Source organism: Myotis yumanensis, unplaced genomic scaffold (assembly GCF_028538775.1).
Source record: "Myotis yumanensis isolate MYYU_CA2020_CCGP unplaced genomic scaffold, mMyoYum1.0.hap1 SCAF_3, whole genome shotgun sequence".
In the NCBI taxonomy this organism is placed as follows: Eukaryota; Metazoa; Chordata; class Mammalia; order Chiroptera; family Vespertilionidae; genus Myotis; species Myotis yumanensis.
The window spans coordinates 170,179,449-170,196,106 of NW_027223754.1; the positions used below are offsets into that span (position 1 = coordinate 170,179,449).

General features: G+C 35.7%; 1 protein-coding gene across 1 annotated transcript in view; it reads left to right on the forward strand.

Annotated features, from left to right (window-relative positions):
* Positions 1-16,658, forward strand: part of ADAMTS20 (ADAM metallopeptidase with thrombospondin type 1 motif 20) — a 167,997-nt gene that overhangs the window by 114,140 nt on the left and 37,199 nt on the right. The window contains exon 29 of the mRNA XM_070407804.1: positions 13,660-13,827. Coding sequence (XP_070263905.1) covers positions 13,660-13,827 — 168 coding nt within the window. The remainder of the gene's footprint in view (positions 1-13,659; positions 13,828-16,658) is intronic.

Consider the following 16,658-nt stretch of genomic DNA (forward strand, 5'->3'; position numbering starts at 1 on the left):
CCTTCCACATGCAGTTTCCTTCTCCTCCTATCCTATCCTATTCTACCCCAGGCCTTGCAGCTGCCTGAGCAGAGGGCGGAAACACAGCCTGCTGATTCAGTTGTGACATGACGCTTTAATGGACAAATTTGCATATTCCTCTATTATTAGATTAGATGTGTATATATATGTAACCCTCACCCACGGACACAGAGAGAGAAAGAGAGGGGCCAGGAGAGTGAGAGAGAGAGAGAGAGGGGAACATCAATTGGGCCTTCGGGGCTGGGGGGTGGGGAGAGAGAGAGATCAATTGGGCCTTCCATATGTGCCCAACCAGGGATCAAATCCACAACCTAGGTATGTGCCCTGACTGGGAATTGAACTGGCAACCTTTCGGTGTACAGGATGACACTCAACCAACTGAGTCACTGGCCAGGCTGTTCATAGATTTTTTTCTACATGGCATTCATTCATTCATTGTAAACATTTATTAATGAATGAAACTCAAGATGCTACATTTTGAGAGGGTCATAACAAAGGAGATTGGGATAATTAAAGAGTTGGACTAAGTAGATAAATTTAACCAGGAAAACAAAAAAAGAAAAACAGCTGTCTTCAAATATTTTCCCTGTGAAATTGGATGTAGTCTTACTCCAAGGTGTAGAATAAGAATTACAGGTGAATATTTCATATATGTATATCAGTTTCAGCTCAAAATGAAGAACAATAATCATATAGTTTTCCTAAAAAGAAATAGCCACTTCTTTTCCCTGTATCTTAAAAAAAAAAGGTACAGCCCTAGCCAATTTGGCTCAGTGCATAGAGCGTCGGCCTGAAGACTGAAGGGTCTCAGGTTCCATTCGGGTCAAGGGCACATGCCTGTGGGGCTTGCAGGAGGCAGCCCAATCAATGATTCTATCTCATCATTGATGTTTCTCTCTCTCTCTCCCCCCTCTCCCTTCCTCTCTGAAATCAATAAAAATATATTTTTTAAAAGGTAAATTTTTTTATTTGTGCAAATCTCAAAATGTGTTTAGTAAACCCTCACATTTAATTAATAATTTAGATGATTATAGATTGAAAATTTCCTTCAGGGTTTCTAAGGCATTACCTTATCCTCTAGCAATCTCAGCTATTATGAAGTCTGGTAATCTGATTCCCAGCCTGTTGTATATACCTTTTTTCTACACCTGAGCCACTGAGGCTTTTGGTTTCTTCTCTTAATCCCTAGTGTTCTGATACTTCATGATGAAGTGACTTAGTGTTTTAAAATTTAGTTTGCTAGGCATTCTGTAGGTCCCTCCATTAAGGAGACTGGTGTTGAGAAATTGACTGTATTATTTCTTAGAAATAGATCATTTCTATGCAAATATTTTCATTGTTCTTTCTTGAACTCTTTCTAGTTAATTATTAGAATTCTTGGATTGATTCTCTAATTCTCTTGTTTTTATTTCCCCATTTTAATATCCCTGTCATTTGTTTTTACTTGATGGTAAATTGTCAGTGCCTAGCCCATTTACTGAATTATTTACTTTAGTTAAAATATTTTTAACTATCAAAAGATTTTTCTTGCATTCTGATTGTTATTTTTTGGGGGGTCACAGTATTGTATTCTTGTTTTATCCATACAACATCTACTCTCTGTCTCATTAATTACAGTTTTGTTCTATTTTGAGGGGAAATTCTCTCATTTGCCTCTTCATCCCTGGGATCCTTTCTTTAGGGTGCGAGTGAGTGGTTTTCTAGTTTTCCTATTAAAGTTTTTCTTCATAAGTTGATGAACCTCTGCAGCTCATTCTTGTTTAACAGTAAAACACTAGGGAATTCATTGAAAGCTCTGCAATTACATAGAGTTCTGTGACCGACGATTTTCCCTGCGAATCAATATTTGTCAGAGAAGAACCCCTAATGCCCTGTTTGTGAGGAAGGGTGGTACAGGCAGAGAGACGATGGGTCAAGATTCAGTGTGAGAAATTCCCTTATTTTAACCCCAGCATTCCCCATTCAAGCCCAAGCAGTTTAAGTTCTCCAGGAAACAGGCCCCTATCTGGCTGCAGAGTAGAGGCGTGGCAGCACTACTTGCATCCGGGTGCTGAGCCTAGGGTGGGGGGGGGGCGGGGAGGGGGGGGTGTTGGATACAAGTTGTCCTTGCTTCACATTGACCTCTCCTTTTGTTATCCTCTCTGCTTCTTCTGAGGTTGCTGAAACCTATTTTATTTACTTTGACTTAGTGGGTTGAAAACAATTGAGAAGACATGAATACGTATGGTCAGTCACTCCACTGTTTTTAACTGAAACTGTTTTTTAACCCAACATCTATTCACCTTCTATTTCACTTTCTCTACCTTCTCCTCACTCTGGAAATAACTTGAAGTGTGTCTGATGTGTTTTTTACCATCGAGGTAAACAGTCCCCCCCTCACACCGCCCCCGCCCCGCCAGGGAAACAGACAGGATCTTCCTGAAATTCCATTGGAGTGTTTACGCTCCTTATCTCACCACAGAATGAGTTCTCACTGTAAGAGTCCTGATCATATTCCATTCAAGTGTTTACTAGAGGAATCCAAGCCACAGTTATATTTCCACTATCTCTTTTATATTTCCTCAGTGTTTGGAAAAGGAAGAAAAAGGAAGGAGAATGGAGGTTTCACATGCATTTGGAATATTGAGTTAAGCACTGTGTTTAGGTTCAGTCATAGGTTCTCTTTAATCTCACTCCTGCACTGAGGTGTAGGTATTATTACTACCACTTTAAGATAGGAAGACCGAGGACCAGCAAAGTTAAGTATAAGCATCTACAAGGTTGCTCAGCCACTGACAATTGAGAGTCAAACGTAAATTTTTTTATTCCAGATTCCAGGCCCTTTTTATTATTCTATTCTCTACTCCTTAGTAGTAAATACTATACCCCCCACCTTAAATTTTAACACAAATAATTTATACTTATCTTAAGATAATTTTTAAATTAGCTTTAATTCCCTGAAATATTAAATCAATCCCTAAAACATTCTTGCTTCAAAACTTTTATTGCATATGATAAAGAGACACAATTATGTGGAATGGCACATTTTAATTTCAGCTCTGACTTTTCCTTTGGTGAAGTATTCATAGAGCTCTCTTTTTATTTCTCATCTGAGAGTTCTCTGTGCATATTCCTTTCAGATCTTTATAGCCCTACTGAAAAGCAAACTTCTTGGCTTTATTTCTGTTAACTCCCACAGCTAGTACGAAAACATTTGTAGAAATGTGGAATGGTAAATCCTGCTATTCTGCTGGCACTTGATTTTAAGAATTTTGTAAATGTTACCATAGTAACTAGTGCCTTAAAAGTAAAAAATAAAAAATTAAAAAGGTATGCTTTCGTTATTTCCCTGGTCTCTTTACCTTTCCATGGTCCGCCCACACTGGATAGATGGATGTGCTCTGTTTCCTACAGGAAGGCAGATGCTCCTGATTCTGATGGAGGCTCCTGGGGGGTGCGGCAAAAATAAGGTTTTCATCATGGGATGGGCCATATGGTCTTACAAGTCCCGTGTGCTGTGATTTGTATAAAGACATCCAGAAAAAGTAAATTCACAGTATTGGCCCCAAAAGGATAGTTAAAACTAGACAACATTTATATTATTCTCATACGGGCAATAACATTTTGTCCCTCTTAATCATATAATTATAAAGATTTGTGTTATTCAATGAGTAAATAAAAACTCCAAACAGGAACTCTTTAGATTAGTTCCACTTGCTAAACAGATTTTATAGAGGAGTTTGAAATGTGTATTACCCCTTTGTAGTACAAACAAACTGCATACTATTAGAAAGGTAAAAGAATGAATTACCAGTTTAAACTAATGGCAGTTTTTCCTGAGTGTTTCTTGTTACAGATGGTGCTTAACATTTTGAATACAAATCACAATTTCTGTTGCTTCTAGCAAATAAACCTTCGTTCAGTACTGTTTGCAGATTCATAATTATTGCTTATCATATCTTACTATTGGACAAAACTAATCTAATAATAGAGTAATTATCAAATAACTTGGGTGACTTTTCATGCTGATTTATTTTATGTGTGGGAAATAATATTGTATGATAAGTGAACACTTCTGTATAAAGTACTTGCATGACTTATTGCAACTTTCATCCAGGTTTTATATTTGAAAATGAAGATAATCACAAAACTTTTTCAAAGTCATAATTTAGACAATATTAACAATTTGATTGTAGTAAAATATCTTTACATATTATTTCCAGTTGAATAAGCCATATTGCATTGACTAGCTTAAAACTTTAAATCTACTGTGGGTATCTAAATCTATACACATATATGTTCAAAAGTAAAATTTTAGAACATAAAATAGAAGATAATTTTACAATTCCAGTATTATAAACATATGAAAATAATGAAAGTTTACAGGATGTTATTAAGCATATATTTCTTTGACCTTTAAGTTGGAACTCAACATTTTTTCAAATGAATCTGCCTTAAAATTTTTTAAATGTCTGAAGGTTCCAGTTTTACATATAATCAGATGCAATGCAATAGAATAAAATATTTCAATGGTGAATATTTTTAAAACCAAATGCTGTCTTGGTTTATTAAAGCTGTATAGTCAAAGGATGTCTGTAACAGGTTAAAAAGGAAAATTTCAAACTCCATTAAACTTTAAAACTCTAAGTATAATCTTTCAGGAAATACTATGAATGGGGTCCCTGTTGATAGATTTAGTATCTCACTCCTTAGTGCACATATGTGTTGGATTAAAGGAACAGTAGCAGCAGTATTTTATAGATTTGACACTCTATCTTAATATGCATATTTTACCTTTTTTTGTTTGTTTTTGTTTAAACAGAGGAATACCTCACTCACTGTGGATGTTTTACTCTAACTACTTTAATGTCTTACTTCTCTAATTATTGAGGAGCTCAGTTTAAAAGTATTCCAACACTGTAGATAATGCCCTTAATTACAAAGCAGTTGTATAAAACTTCTACCTAAGATTCTACTGTAGTAAGAGGTTTTTCTCTTAGATATGTGGGTATCATTAGCTTCCTAAAGATTTCAAAACCATGTTGTTCCTGGGGCTTAGATATAGCCTCTATTGTTATAGGCTTCTTAAAAATTGGAAAGAAAGAAAAAACACATATGTGCATAGATGCATACATGCATTCGTGTTTTATTCCACATAATATCTAATTTCTGGTCTATATTGACCTGAAACTCTATCAATTCCCTATTTAATTTGTCATTTCATAGACATACCTCTTGTTTCATAATGGTATTATAAAGGCATTTAACATAATCACCAAAACATCATTTAATAAAATCTTTACCAAAATAGCTACGATTAAAATTTTTCCATTAAAAAAATTCAACTTTGCTACAGAAACATAAAATAGCTTGGTTTAGAAAAAGTGCAAAAGAAAAATAAATACTACATGTACCTATACTGAGAAATTCATTGATACCCTGGGCTTTTCCTGAAGACTAGGGGATTCCTTGAGATGAAGGAAAACACTAATTCCCTCAAGTTATTCCAAGAGAGACACTCTATACCTAATTATGTTTTGGCTATTCCAATATGTTTGTTTTTAAGTCAGAACCACTCCATTTTATGCATTTTAAACTGATGCTTCTTATTCAGATGAATTTGTTCTGATGGAAATGATTTATGGTTTGTAATGAGAGGGTTATACTTGTACTGTGTAATGATTACATTTCTGTTAGTTTGGCTCTCCTAAAGCAAAAATCGTGTGAATTCTTTGTCACAGGGTAGTAGGTTTTTCCTTGGTTGCCTGAATAAATTAGCTAATACCTGCCATGCAGTGAACAGTTGGGTAAGTGTGACACCCAGCTACATGTCTGTGAGCTTTTATGCCTTTTTTGTTTATCCTCACCTGAGGATATTTTTTCCATGGGTTTTTAGAGAGTAGAAGGGAGGGGGAGAGGCGGAGAGAAATATTGATGTGAGTGAGACACATCTACTGGTTGCCTCCCGCACTCACCCAGACCGGGGCTGGAGGATCGAGCCTGCAACTAAGGTGTGTGCTCTTGACCTGAATCAAACCTGAGACCCTTCAGTCTGCAGGCCAATGCTCTAACCACTGGGCTAAACTAGTGAGGGCGGATGACTATGGACCTGTGATAGATGTCATATCTAGAAATAAAGTAAAAATTTGTTTCTTTCCATTTACATGATGGATGACTTATGAGTTTTATGTTTTGACAAAGCAATTAGAAAATTCCAAGTATTTTGAAAAGCAAAGTGAAAGTTATTAGTAATACACCACTTATTTTTATATGGTTTAGTATTTTTTTTGTTAGTCATTTTTTGGTCTAATAGCAACATTAAAAAACTAAAATTAAGGCAAATGCCTGAGAGAAAATTTATTATATTTATGTCTAGTTAGATTATTTAGGGTAGGTGAAAAACAAATTGCCATAATTTTTAACCATCTATGAAATGGTTTGTGACTAGGCAATATTGAATAAAATGTTTACAATAGTATTATCACATTTTGAAATATTCTGTTTAACTTTAAATATTTTCCTGATCAGCAAATGGAGAGGAGTGTTAAAAGGAGCAGTAGTTTTATTGTTATAAGATACCTCTAGTTCTGATTAATTGACCTTGAATGATTAACTGACCTCTGCTGATTTTATTTTAACAATTTTAAAATTATAGTTGACATACAATATTGTATTCATTTCAGATGTGCAACATAGTGATTGGACGCTTATATACCTTACAAAGTTATTGCCACAAGATGACTAGCACCCACCTGGCACCCTACACAGTTATTATGATATTATTGACCATATTCCCTATGCCAGTGATGGTGAACCTTTTGAGCTCGGCATGTCAGCATTTTGAAAAGCCCTAACTTAACTCTGGTGCCGTGTCACATATAGAAATTTTTTGATATTTGCAACCATAATAAAACAAAGATTTACATTTTTGATATTTATTTTATATATTTAAATGCCATTTAACAAAGAAAAATCAACCAAAAAAAATGAGTTCGCGTGTCATAGGTTCGCCATCACTGCCCTATGCTATGCTTTACATCTCTGTGACTTATTTTATAATTGGCAGTTTGTACTTCATCCCTTCACATTTTTCACCCATTTTCCACCCACCTCCCATCTGACAACCATCAGTTTGTTCTTTGTGCATCTATTTCTTTTGTTTATTCATTATTTTTTATTTTAGATTCCACATATATGTGAAATCATAGATTTGTCTTTCTCAGTCTGACTTATTTAGCATAATACCCTCTAGGTCAGTGGTCAGCAAACTGTGGCTCATGAGCCACATGCAGCTCTTGAGCCACATGTGGCTCTTTGGCCCCTTGAGTGTGGCTCTTCCACAAAATACCACATGCGGGCGCGCATGTACAGTGCGATTGAAACTTCGTGGCCCATGCGCAGAAGTTGGTATTTTGTGGAAGAGCCACACTCAAGGGGCCAAAGAGCCGCATGTGGCTCGTGATCCGCAGTTTTCCGACCACTGCTCTAGGTCCATCCATGTTGTTGCAAATGGAAAGATTTTATTCTTTTTATGGCTGAGTAATATTCTATTGTGTATACCACATTTCTTTATCCATTCATCTGTTGATGGAAACTTAGGTTGCCTCCATATCTTGGCTATTGTAAATAATTCTGCAGTGAACATAGGGTGTTTGGGACTATTTCAGATAAACACCCAGAATTGGGTTTGCTGGGTCATATGGTAGTCCTATTTTTAAATTTTGGAGGCTTTTTTATAATCCGTGCACTGGACCTCTAGTAATTAATAAATGATAATAGAAGTATAAACTGTGATTTGCATACTCACAACTATGAACTTACTTTTGTTCACCCTGTATTTGTGCTGATTGCCCCTTATTGGATATATCATTTGTAAATATCTTCTTCCATTCGGTAGGGTTCATTTTTGTTTAGTCAATGGTTTTCTTCACAGTGCAAAAGCTTTTTAGTTTGATGTAGTCCCCCAATTGTTTATTTTCACTTTGTTGCATTTACCCTAGAGGCATATCCAAAAATATATTCCTAAGACCAATGTCAAATAGTTTATAACCTATGTTTTTCTAAGACTTTCATGGTTTCAGGTCTTATATTTAAGTCCTTAATCCATTTCAAGTTTATATTGTGTATGGTGTAAGAAAGCAGTCTAGTTTAAATTTTTTTGCATGTATCTGTTTAGTTTTCCCAGCACCATTTACTGAAGAGATTGCCTTTACCCAATTGTGTTTTCTTACTTCCTTTCTCATAGATGAATTTACCATATAAGCATGGTTTTATTTCTGGGCCCTCTATTTCACTCCATTGATCTATGTACCATACTGTTTGATTATAATAGTTTGTAGTATAGATTGAAATCAGGGAGTGTTTTACCTCCAACTTTGTTCTTTCTCAATAGCTTTGGTTATTCAGGGTCTTTTTTGGTCCCATATATTTTTAGGATTATTCTAATTTTGTGAAAAATGCCATTTATATTTTGATAGGGATTGCATTGCATTGAATCTGTAGATTCCTTTGGGTAAATATTCTTCCAATTTATGAGCACAGTATATCCTTCCAGTTATCTGTTTTCCTCCTCAGTTTCTTTCATTATGTCTTACAGTTTTCAGAGAAGAGGTCTTTTACCTCCTTAGTTAAATTTATTCTCGGGTATATTATTCTTTAAAAAAATACATTTTTATTGATTTCATAGAGGGAGAGAAAGATAGAAACATCAATGATGGAGAGTCACTGATCTGCTGCCTCCTGCATGCCCCCTCCTGGGGATCGAGCCCACAACCCCGGGCATGTGCCCATGTGCCCTGACAGGGAATCTAACCATGACCTCCTGGTTCATAGGTCAATGCTCAGCCACTGAGCCACATCAGCTGGGCTATGATTCTTTTTGATGCAATTGTAAATGGGATTATTTTCTTAATTTCTCTTTCTGATCATTTGTTATTAGTATATGAAAATACAAGAGATTTATGAATATTAATTTATATCCTACAACTTTACCAGAGTTATAAATAGTTTTTTAGTGGAATCTTTAGGGTTTTCTATATATAGTATCATTCTATCTCAAATAGGGACTTTTACTTATTACTTTACAAGTTGGATGTCTTTTATTTGCTTATCTGATTGCTGTGCCTAGGACTTTCAATACAATATTCAATAAAAGTGGTAAGAATAGGTATTCTTGTTTTTAGAGTTATCTGACTTTGGCCGTTTTCTTTATCCTTACCTAAATATTTATATGAAATAGATACTATTTTACCAAAATTACATATAAAAAATAGAGGTTCAATGAGGTTAAATAAATTACCTATGGTTAGCCATCTTGTAAAGTCTATAAAAGCCATTTTATGTATAACTAAGGTCAGGCTACTTTATTGCCTATTAAGGTATATACCAATTCTCTTAGTGTGTTTCCCACTATTGTCAGAGAGGGTGGTAAATCAGATAAACATAATAGTTTATGATAATCTACACACACACACACACACACACACACACACATGGTTTTCTATTTTCTAGACCTGAAGATAAATTTCATTTCCTTATTTTGTTTAGCAATTTAAGTTTCCAGAGTTAATCAAGCATCTCACAAATTAAATCAATTCATTCACTCTTCTGTAGTGTTTTTTTAAATTTCCTTTCCCTTAAAAAATGGCTTTATTGATTTTAGAGAGGAAGGGAGGAAGAGAAACACCGATGAGAGAGAAAACATAAATTGGTTGCCTCCTGCATGACTACCACTGGGGATTGAACCCACAACCCGGGCATTGAACCAGGAATTGAACCCATGATCTCTTGGTGCATGGGTTGACCCTCAACCACTGAGACATATCGGTCAGGTTGTAGTATTCTTATATGTAAACAAATGAAGCAATAATCCGCATTTCAAATATCAAAAGTAATCTTATTCTGTAATATACAACTAAACTTTAAAATAAGAATAGAGTTGTCTCAAAGTTAATCATATTCAGAGTGGACTGATTTCAATTCTCACCTTGGTATTGAAAGTGCCAGGCAACCTGCATAACTGCAGCATCTATTACAATCTGAGAGATTACAAATTCTATATTTGTTTCAAATGTCCTGTTTTCCATAAGCAGACATTTATCTTCACCTATTTTATAGGAATGGTTAATGTAAGTTGCTTGCATTTAATGTTGCCACTTCTGAAGAGCATATCTACTATTCCATAGTAGTTATGAAAAAATCTGAGAATTTAAGATTATGTCAACTAAGAATGATAGAGGTGATTTTTAAGAAAAAAAAACTTTGCATAAGAATACTTTGAATGAATTATACAGTATTAATAAAACTTTAAGGGACTAGGATGGTTTCTGAGGTATAAAAAATAAAAGATTGTTGGGGTACAAGAAAAAAAAACTGTCATGTTGGGTATTCCTACTAACTGGGGTATTTTTGTGGAATCTTTACAACTCAGAATGTACTGTGGTTTGAGAGAGGGAGGGTAGCATGTCACTATTTATTTACACTAATATTGCCTCATTCCAACGAATACATCATTCTTGATATAACATGTTCTTTTTTTACTTAAATCCCCTCATGGATTTAATCAGATATGATAACGTAGTTATTTTTCTTCAAATATTGGAGAAAGTGAGCTCTGCTTTAAAAGCAAAACAAAGATATAATCTATGTTGCAATACTTTAATTTTCTATTTTTTTGTCTCTCCTCTAGAGGAACTTGAGTTTATTAACCAATAAATATTTTTCATGGAATTTAAAATGTTTTAATAAGTTATTTTATAGTTTACTAAAAACAAGAATTCTTTATACCAAGGATTGGCCTCAGCTTATCAGCTGATATTTATTGTACTTGACATTTTGTGGGTGATCTAAAAGTTTCTTGACCTGCAGAAGGCTGGGTAGATGAAGCATGTGGCAAAAATAGAAAATGAAGTCATAAAAACAGAAGGAGCCTCAGACAGAAGAGTTCAGAGAACTGGAAGACTGATATGTGTTTACCCTAGAAATGGGGTTGACTCAGAGCTTTAAGGATAAGATTTAGAAAGCTGGGAAGTGATTAGTCAAGGTAAAAGGAAGTATCTGAATAAGGTACCGCTATTGAGTGACTATGTCACATTAAAGAGAAGTGATTATATCATCCCTGAGTAGAGCAAAGGTCACATGATAGAAAGTAAGGTTGGAAAGGTGTGTTAACTGAAATTTGGTGGATGAAGAAAGCAAGGAAGTATACTAAGTTTTGGGTTTTACTTAAAGACAATAAAGAGCCTTTGTCAGTTCTTGAGGGACAAAGAAGAGAAAGAATTAAAGATGGCCTCAAGTTAGAATATGTAGTTTTGTGGAATAATTTAAGAATAATCTTAATTTTGATAGTGTATTGCAGTATCCAAGTTTACAGGCCATTCACAGATGCTGCCTATAGAGAAAAATCTTTAATGTCTCCTCTTATGTTACATAGTTTTGTAAATGAATTGGTTATTCTTATGCAGTTTACTGCACATTTACTGAGTGATTCTTGGAACTGTTAAAAGAACTCAGAATTTTGCAAAACAGACACACAGGAGCAGTATCTAGATAAGGCATATTGAAATATGTAAAACTATCCATCTTTGTTCATCAACAAACCTACTTCTTCAAGACTGAGTTTAAATATTACTTTCTTCTTTAGTACTTATGAAATAAGCCAGAGAGAAATGACCAGTTTCCATGAATTTCTTAAATCTATTATATTTTTTATTGTATAATTGTAATGGTCTTTAGTGTCTTGTGTTTTTTATCTGAACTTTATTGGGTTTAATATTTAAGATATACCCTGCCATTATTAACTTAATAGGTGTATGTGTCATTTAGATTATGAGTACTTTGAGGGTAAACTTAGGGCAAAAGCAAGAGATGGTATTTAACGAATCTGCAATTCTTGGTATATTGTAGAAAGTGATATTTATAATGAATAAAATAGCATTTCTTCATTTTTCACAAGTACTACTGTGTTGCCATAATTAATATTCACAGTAATTACTACTTTTTAAAGATGGGCTAACATAGAGAGTAATGAATTTTCTTTTGTTCAAATGGTTACAATTTTAAAGTTAGAAAAAATAACAACACACCTTAGGAGAAAAACTCTCTTCTCTGTGTGAATATGCATGTATACTCCCTGATAGTATATGCTTAATACTTGATGATATATGATGTTTTGGGTATAAAATATGTTATACTCTTTGAAAAATAAACAGTGAGCTAAAGAAACAGGCAGGGAAATGCTCAAGATAAGTGGCCAAAATGAGTAGAGCATATAGATAGGTCTTGTAAGACAGTCAATCTCAGGAAAGAATGTACACTTAATACAGTTTAGGAGACCTGTAGATATTGTTCACAAATTAAGTGTGTTAGTGGAATGTAAAGGCTGTATGTGTTAATGGGAAGAGAAGAGAACATCTCAGATATGATAACAATAAGTCAATACTCAAGACAATTTAAATTACTTGTCTACACAAATGAGATTTAGTATTGCAGGTAATATAAACAGGTAAATTATTCCCAAACTATTTTTAAGTTACAATAGTTTAAGCATCGAATAATCTGTATTAGTCTAACAGTCTTTGAACTCAGAATATTCATGAAACGTATAATATATTATCTAAGGTCCTCAGAACTTGGGATATGTTTCTAAATGAAACCATATGTGAGCAGCTGTCTCAGAGTTATGAGAGGACTTGTCTGGAATTTGCATCTTCTTTGCTTAGCGTTTCCCTGGTGCGTATATCATGCTCACACATGTAAGTGTCCTCTCTGAGACTATGTGAAGGAAAACAATAGAAGAGGAAGCTGATATTTCCTGAAAATGCACCACGGGTGATGGGTCTAAGTTAGACATTTCATATTCTCTATCTCACATTTCATGTTAATCTTCATAATAAACCTGTAATATTGGTGGTGTTATCTCCATCATATAAGTGAAGAAACCAAGGCTTGCAGAGGTGATAAAATGTGCCTAAAATTACCCCACTAGTAAGTGGCAAAGCTGGTATTCAATGCCGAGCTCAAGCTCTCTCCACTGCTTTGCCCTGGCCTCACTCATGAAATGGCAACTGGCTGAAACAAATTCAAATCATTGTTTATCTATGTCTTTAAGAGATTTTAGTCATTTTGTTTTGTACTAAATATATTGGAAGGCTGATGGTAAAGAGCTACATCTTCCAGGTTGATGCAAAAACCAAGCCAGAACCGAATTGCACTTTAAAAACACATTTTCAGCTTTCTCAATTACAGTTTTCTGCATCAAGAGATCACTGCATTATTTTAAACATCCCAAACATACTTTGCAGCGTGAAAAAGCATATGGGGTTAAAAATAGAAGAGCTGGTGACTATACAAAACTGAGAGCAAGTTTTGTTGGATTATGTGTATATCAGGAGTTAACCTCAGATAGTCTTAAATCTTAAAAGATCTAAAAGCATTTACATGCCAGTAAAGTGCTTGGTATATTGTAGACAATATTTTTAATAGAATAAAGGGATAATTTATGATATCAACGTTAACCCAGGGTGGACTGGCAACTTTTAAATTCTGTCTAATTAGAAATATCAAAGCAATGAGGTTTTGATTGCTTTATGTTATATATTTCTTACAGATAAATTTAAATTAAGATAAAATGAATCAAGTGCATTCGTCTTTGTCTTCTAGTGTTCAGCTTCCTGTGGTAAAGGTTTAAAGTACCGCGAGGTGCTTTGTGTTGACCAAGTTCAAGGGAAATTAGAAGAAAAATACTGCAGTCATCTCCGGAAACCTCGAACTCACAAAGCTTGTAGATCTGGCAGGTGCCCTTCATGGAAAGCCAAAAGATGGAAGGAGGTATGTGATGTATTTTTATAATTATATAAATTTAAAGAGAATATCTTTGCATTTAAAGAGAATATCTTAATTTATTCCATAAGCTTTCAATAACCTTGAAAGTTTTACTTCACCAAAATGTGCTTTTTTTCTGTTATACATTTTTGTACTAATCTCTGAATTAATGCTGTACAGTGTTAACCACATTTGCTAAGTCTCAAGTTAAATAACAAATGAGTCATTTAAATTTTGGATGGCAGTAAACTTTATAAGAAATTCTATTATTGAATACTAGGGGCTTTACTGAGGATCGTAATATTGTTCCAGGTATCTTAACAGTAAATACCATAGGATGAGGTATTTAGTAACTGCCTTGTTTCCACATCAAAATCTTGGGTTTGAGCTAATGTTGAATCTTGGAAAAGGGAATGTTAAGTTACAGAAGGAATTTTAACTGGGGGTTGAAAGTTAAGTGACAGAACTGGGTGCCCAGCCCTAACTAAGACTAGAATGCACACACACTTGGAAAAAGCTCAGCAAAAAGGAAGCTGGTACATAGGTGGCATCCAGGCTGAGAACTCAGTTTATAAAATAAGGATGATCGATACCTGCCCTGGCAAACTCAGGGAAGTAAGCTCAACAATCTAAATTGGGGGAGGCAGACCTTTCAGCATGGTTGTCAAGTAAAGACCAACTTGGGAAAGGTAATAGTCAAGGCCATGAACGAAGTCAGGAACTTTAACTAGAACAACTGTCCGAGGCCTGATTCCAATGAGTTTGGGCTTCCAACTCAGCCTCTGGCTGCTTTCAGGGGTATCTTAGGGTGCCTACCCATTCCTTAAAGGGCCTAGTCCTGCAACAGGAAAAAGAAACCAATTTTCTGCTGATGGAGCTTCCTTGTCTCTGTCTGATGTTGGAACTATGTTTATTAGAAAAGTAGGGCTTCCCCTGGACTTCTAAGTCATCAAATACTCGGTGGGTTCAGAGCCTTGGTGCAGGGCGCCGGGCTTTGAGTGCCGCGGTGTCAAAGTGTTGTCACTGAATAAAAAAGCCCCCAAATGCAGCGAGCATCTCAGGTTCCTTTGAAAGAGAGGCAGCCTCAGTCACTGAGAAGTGAGGTTAATGGTTGACTGAAAAGTATGGGCAGACACACCTGTTTTTTAATCCCTCAGAGCATACATACATTCTCAAGCATTTGCTTCTACATGTAACTTTAGTAAAGGAAATAACACCATTCTTAATGGTTTAGCAGAGGTCATGATTTAAAAGATCTTCTGCTAGTCTGTTCTATTTAGTGAATGCCACTACTACCTACTAGGTCGTTTAAGAAAGAAATACCACACCATCTGCCTCCTTTTCCCTCGACCCCACAGTTAGTCACTCAACGGGTTCTCTCAATTCTATCCAGGCAACTCTTGTATCTTCCTTGTGACCACCCCTATCTAGTTCATCCTCACCTGATCCCTAATGTATAATGTTCTCCTTGCATATATCTTGGTCATTATTTACTTGCATATAGTGTGAGCTTTAGAAGAACTCGGATGTGACCATGTCACTTGGTATCGTCTATGACTAACCCTTGTCTTCAGAGGGTGAATCTAAAACCTAACCCATGCTTACTTCTTCTGCATTTCCCTAGGGAGGCCACTGAACCCTGGACACCAATGGATATCTTGTTCACTAAGCACTTTGCTGAGTATCTAGTTTAATACTTCTGGCTTTGACTACCACAATTTAGTTGCAAAAAGGACTTGCCACCTCATAATGTATTAGTTATATTTTTCATATTGTGATTTTGCTTAAAGTGGGGGTTTGCCTTACTTTATCTGGACCGTGATGTGGCGGAATAATGGCAAAGTAGCTCCCACAGAGGGTGGAGCAGAGTAAAGGCACTGAACCCAGCTTGGGGCACATACCTCCCAATTCGGACATCAGGCAGGAACTGCTGGGAGATGGGAGTGGAAGTGAGAGAGACTTTTTGCTGCTTCTTCCCCACCAGCATTCCTGTGGATCTCCCAGATTCTGCAGCTGCTGGGGTTGGTACTCAGGAGGGACCCTTTCTGACTCTTGACCTCCAAACCCGCAACAGTGAATCAATCGTCAGTTCTAACACATTGGCCTTGGCCTACATCAAGTATGACATTCTGTAGGATTCTAAAGGAACGTATTTGAGGGGTTTCTAAGATACAGCTAGGAATATTCAGAGACCACAGAACATGGATGGTCTTGTACAGACCCCGCTTTCTTCTCTTTGAGTTGGTTTTCCTCGCCACAGAAATTAGCTTCAGACGCCCACACAGTCCCCACATCTCTCCCAGAAACAAACGACCACTTGTGAAGCCACTGGCTTTTGATTTATGCTATAAAAAGCACCCACACGAAGTTCATTAACAATTGCAGGCTGTCATTGCACTGCATATAATAATGTCCAACAGAAGTGTAATTTCAGAGGCAGTTAGGAGATAATCACTGGTTGCTACTTGGTTTGGACTGCATAAATTGTAACAGAGCTCTAATACAATCGCTCACTATAAGATAATCTTTATTTTAATACTATTTTACATTATACCTCAAATGGAGAGACTCATTTGGCAAATGGTGACCAGACATGTGCTCAAATGAGTTTTGATGTAACACCTTCATTCAGGGCTTGATATCATTTTTTTTTAATGAAAGGATTTAGTAATGCACTTTAATGACTGCTGCTAAACAGGAACAAACATTGCTACACAGGGCCATTTGTCCTCTGGGTCCAGATGTATACCTTTAGAGGCAAATTAAATACTACAATTCTTTAAAACACACACACACACACACATACACACACACACACACACACACACACACAAAAC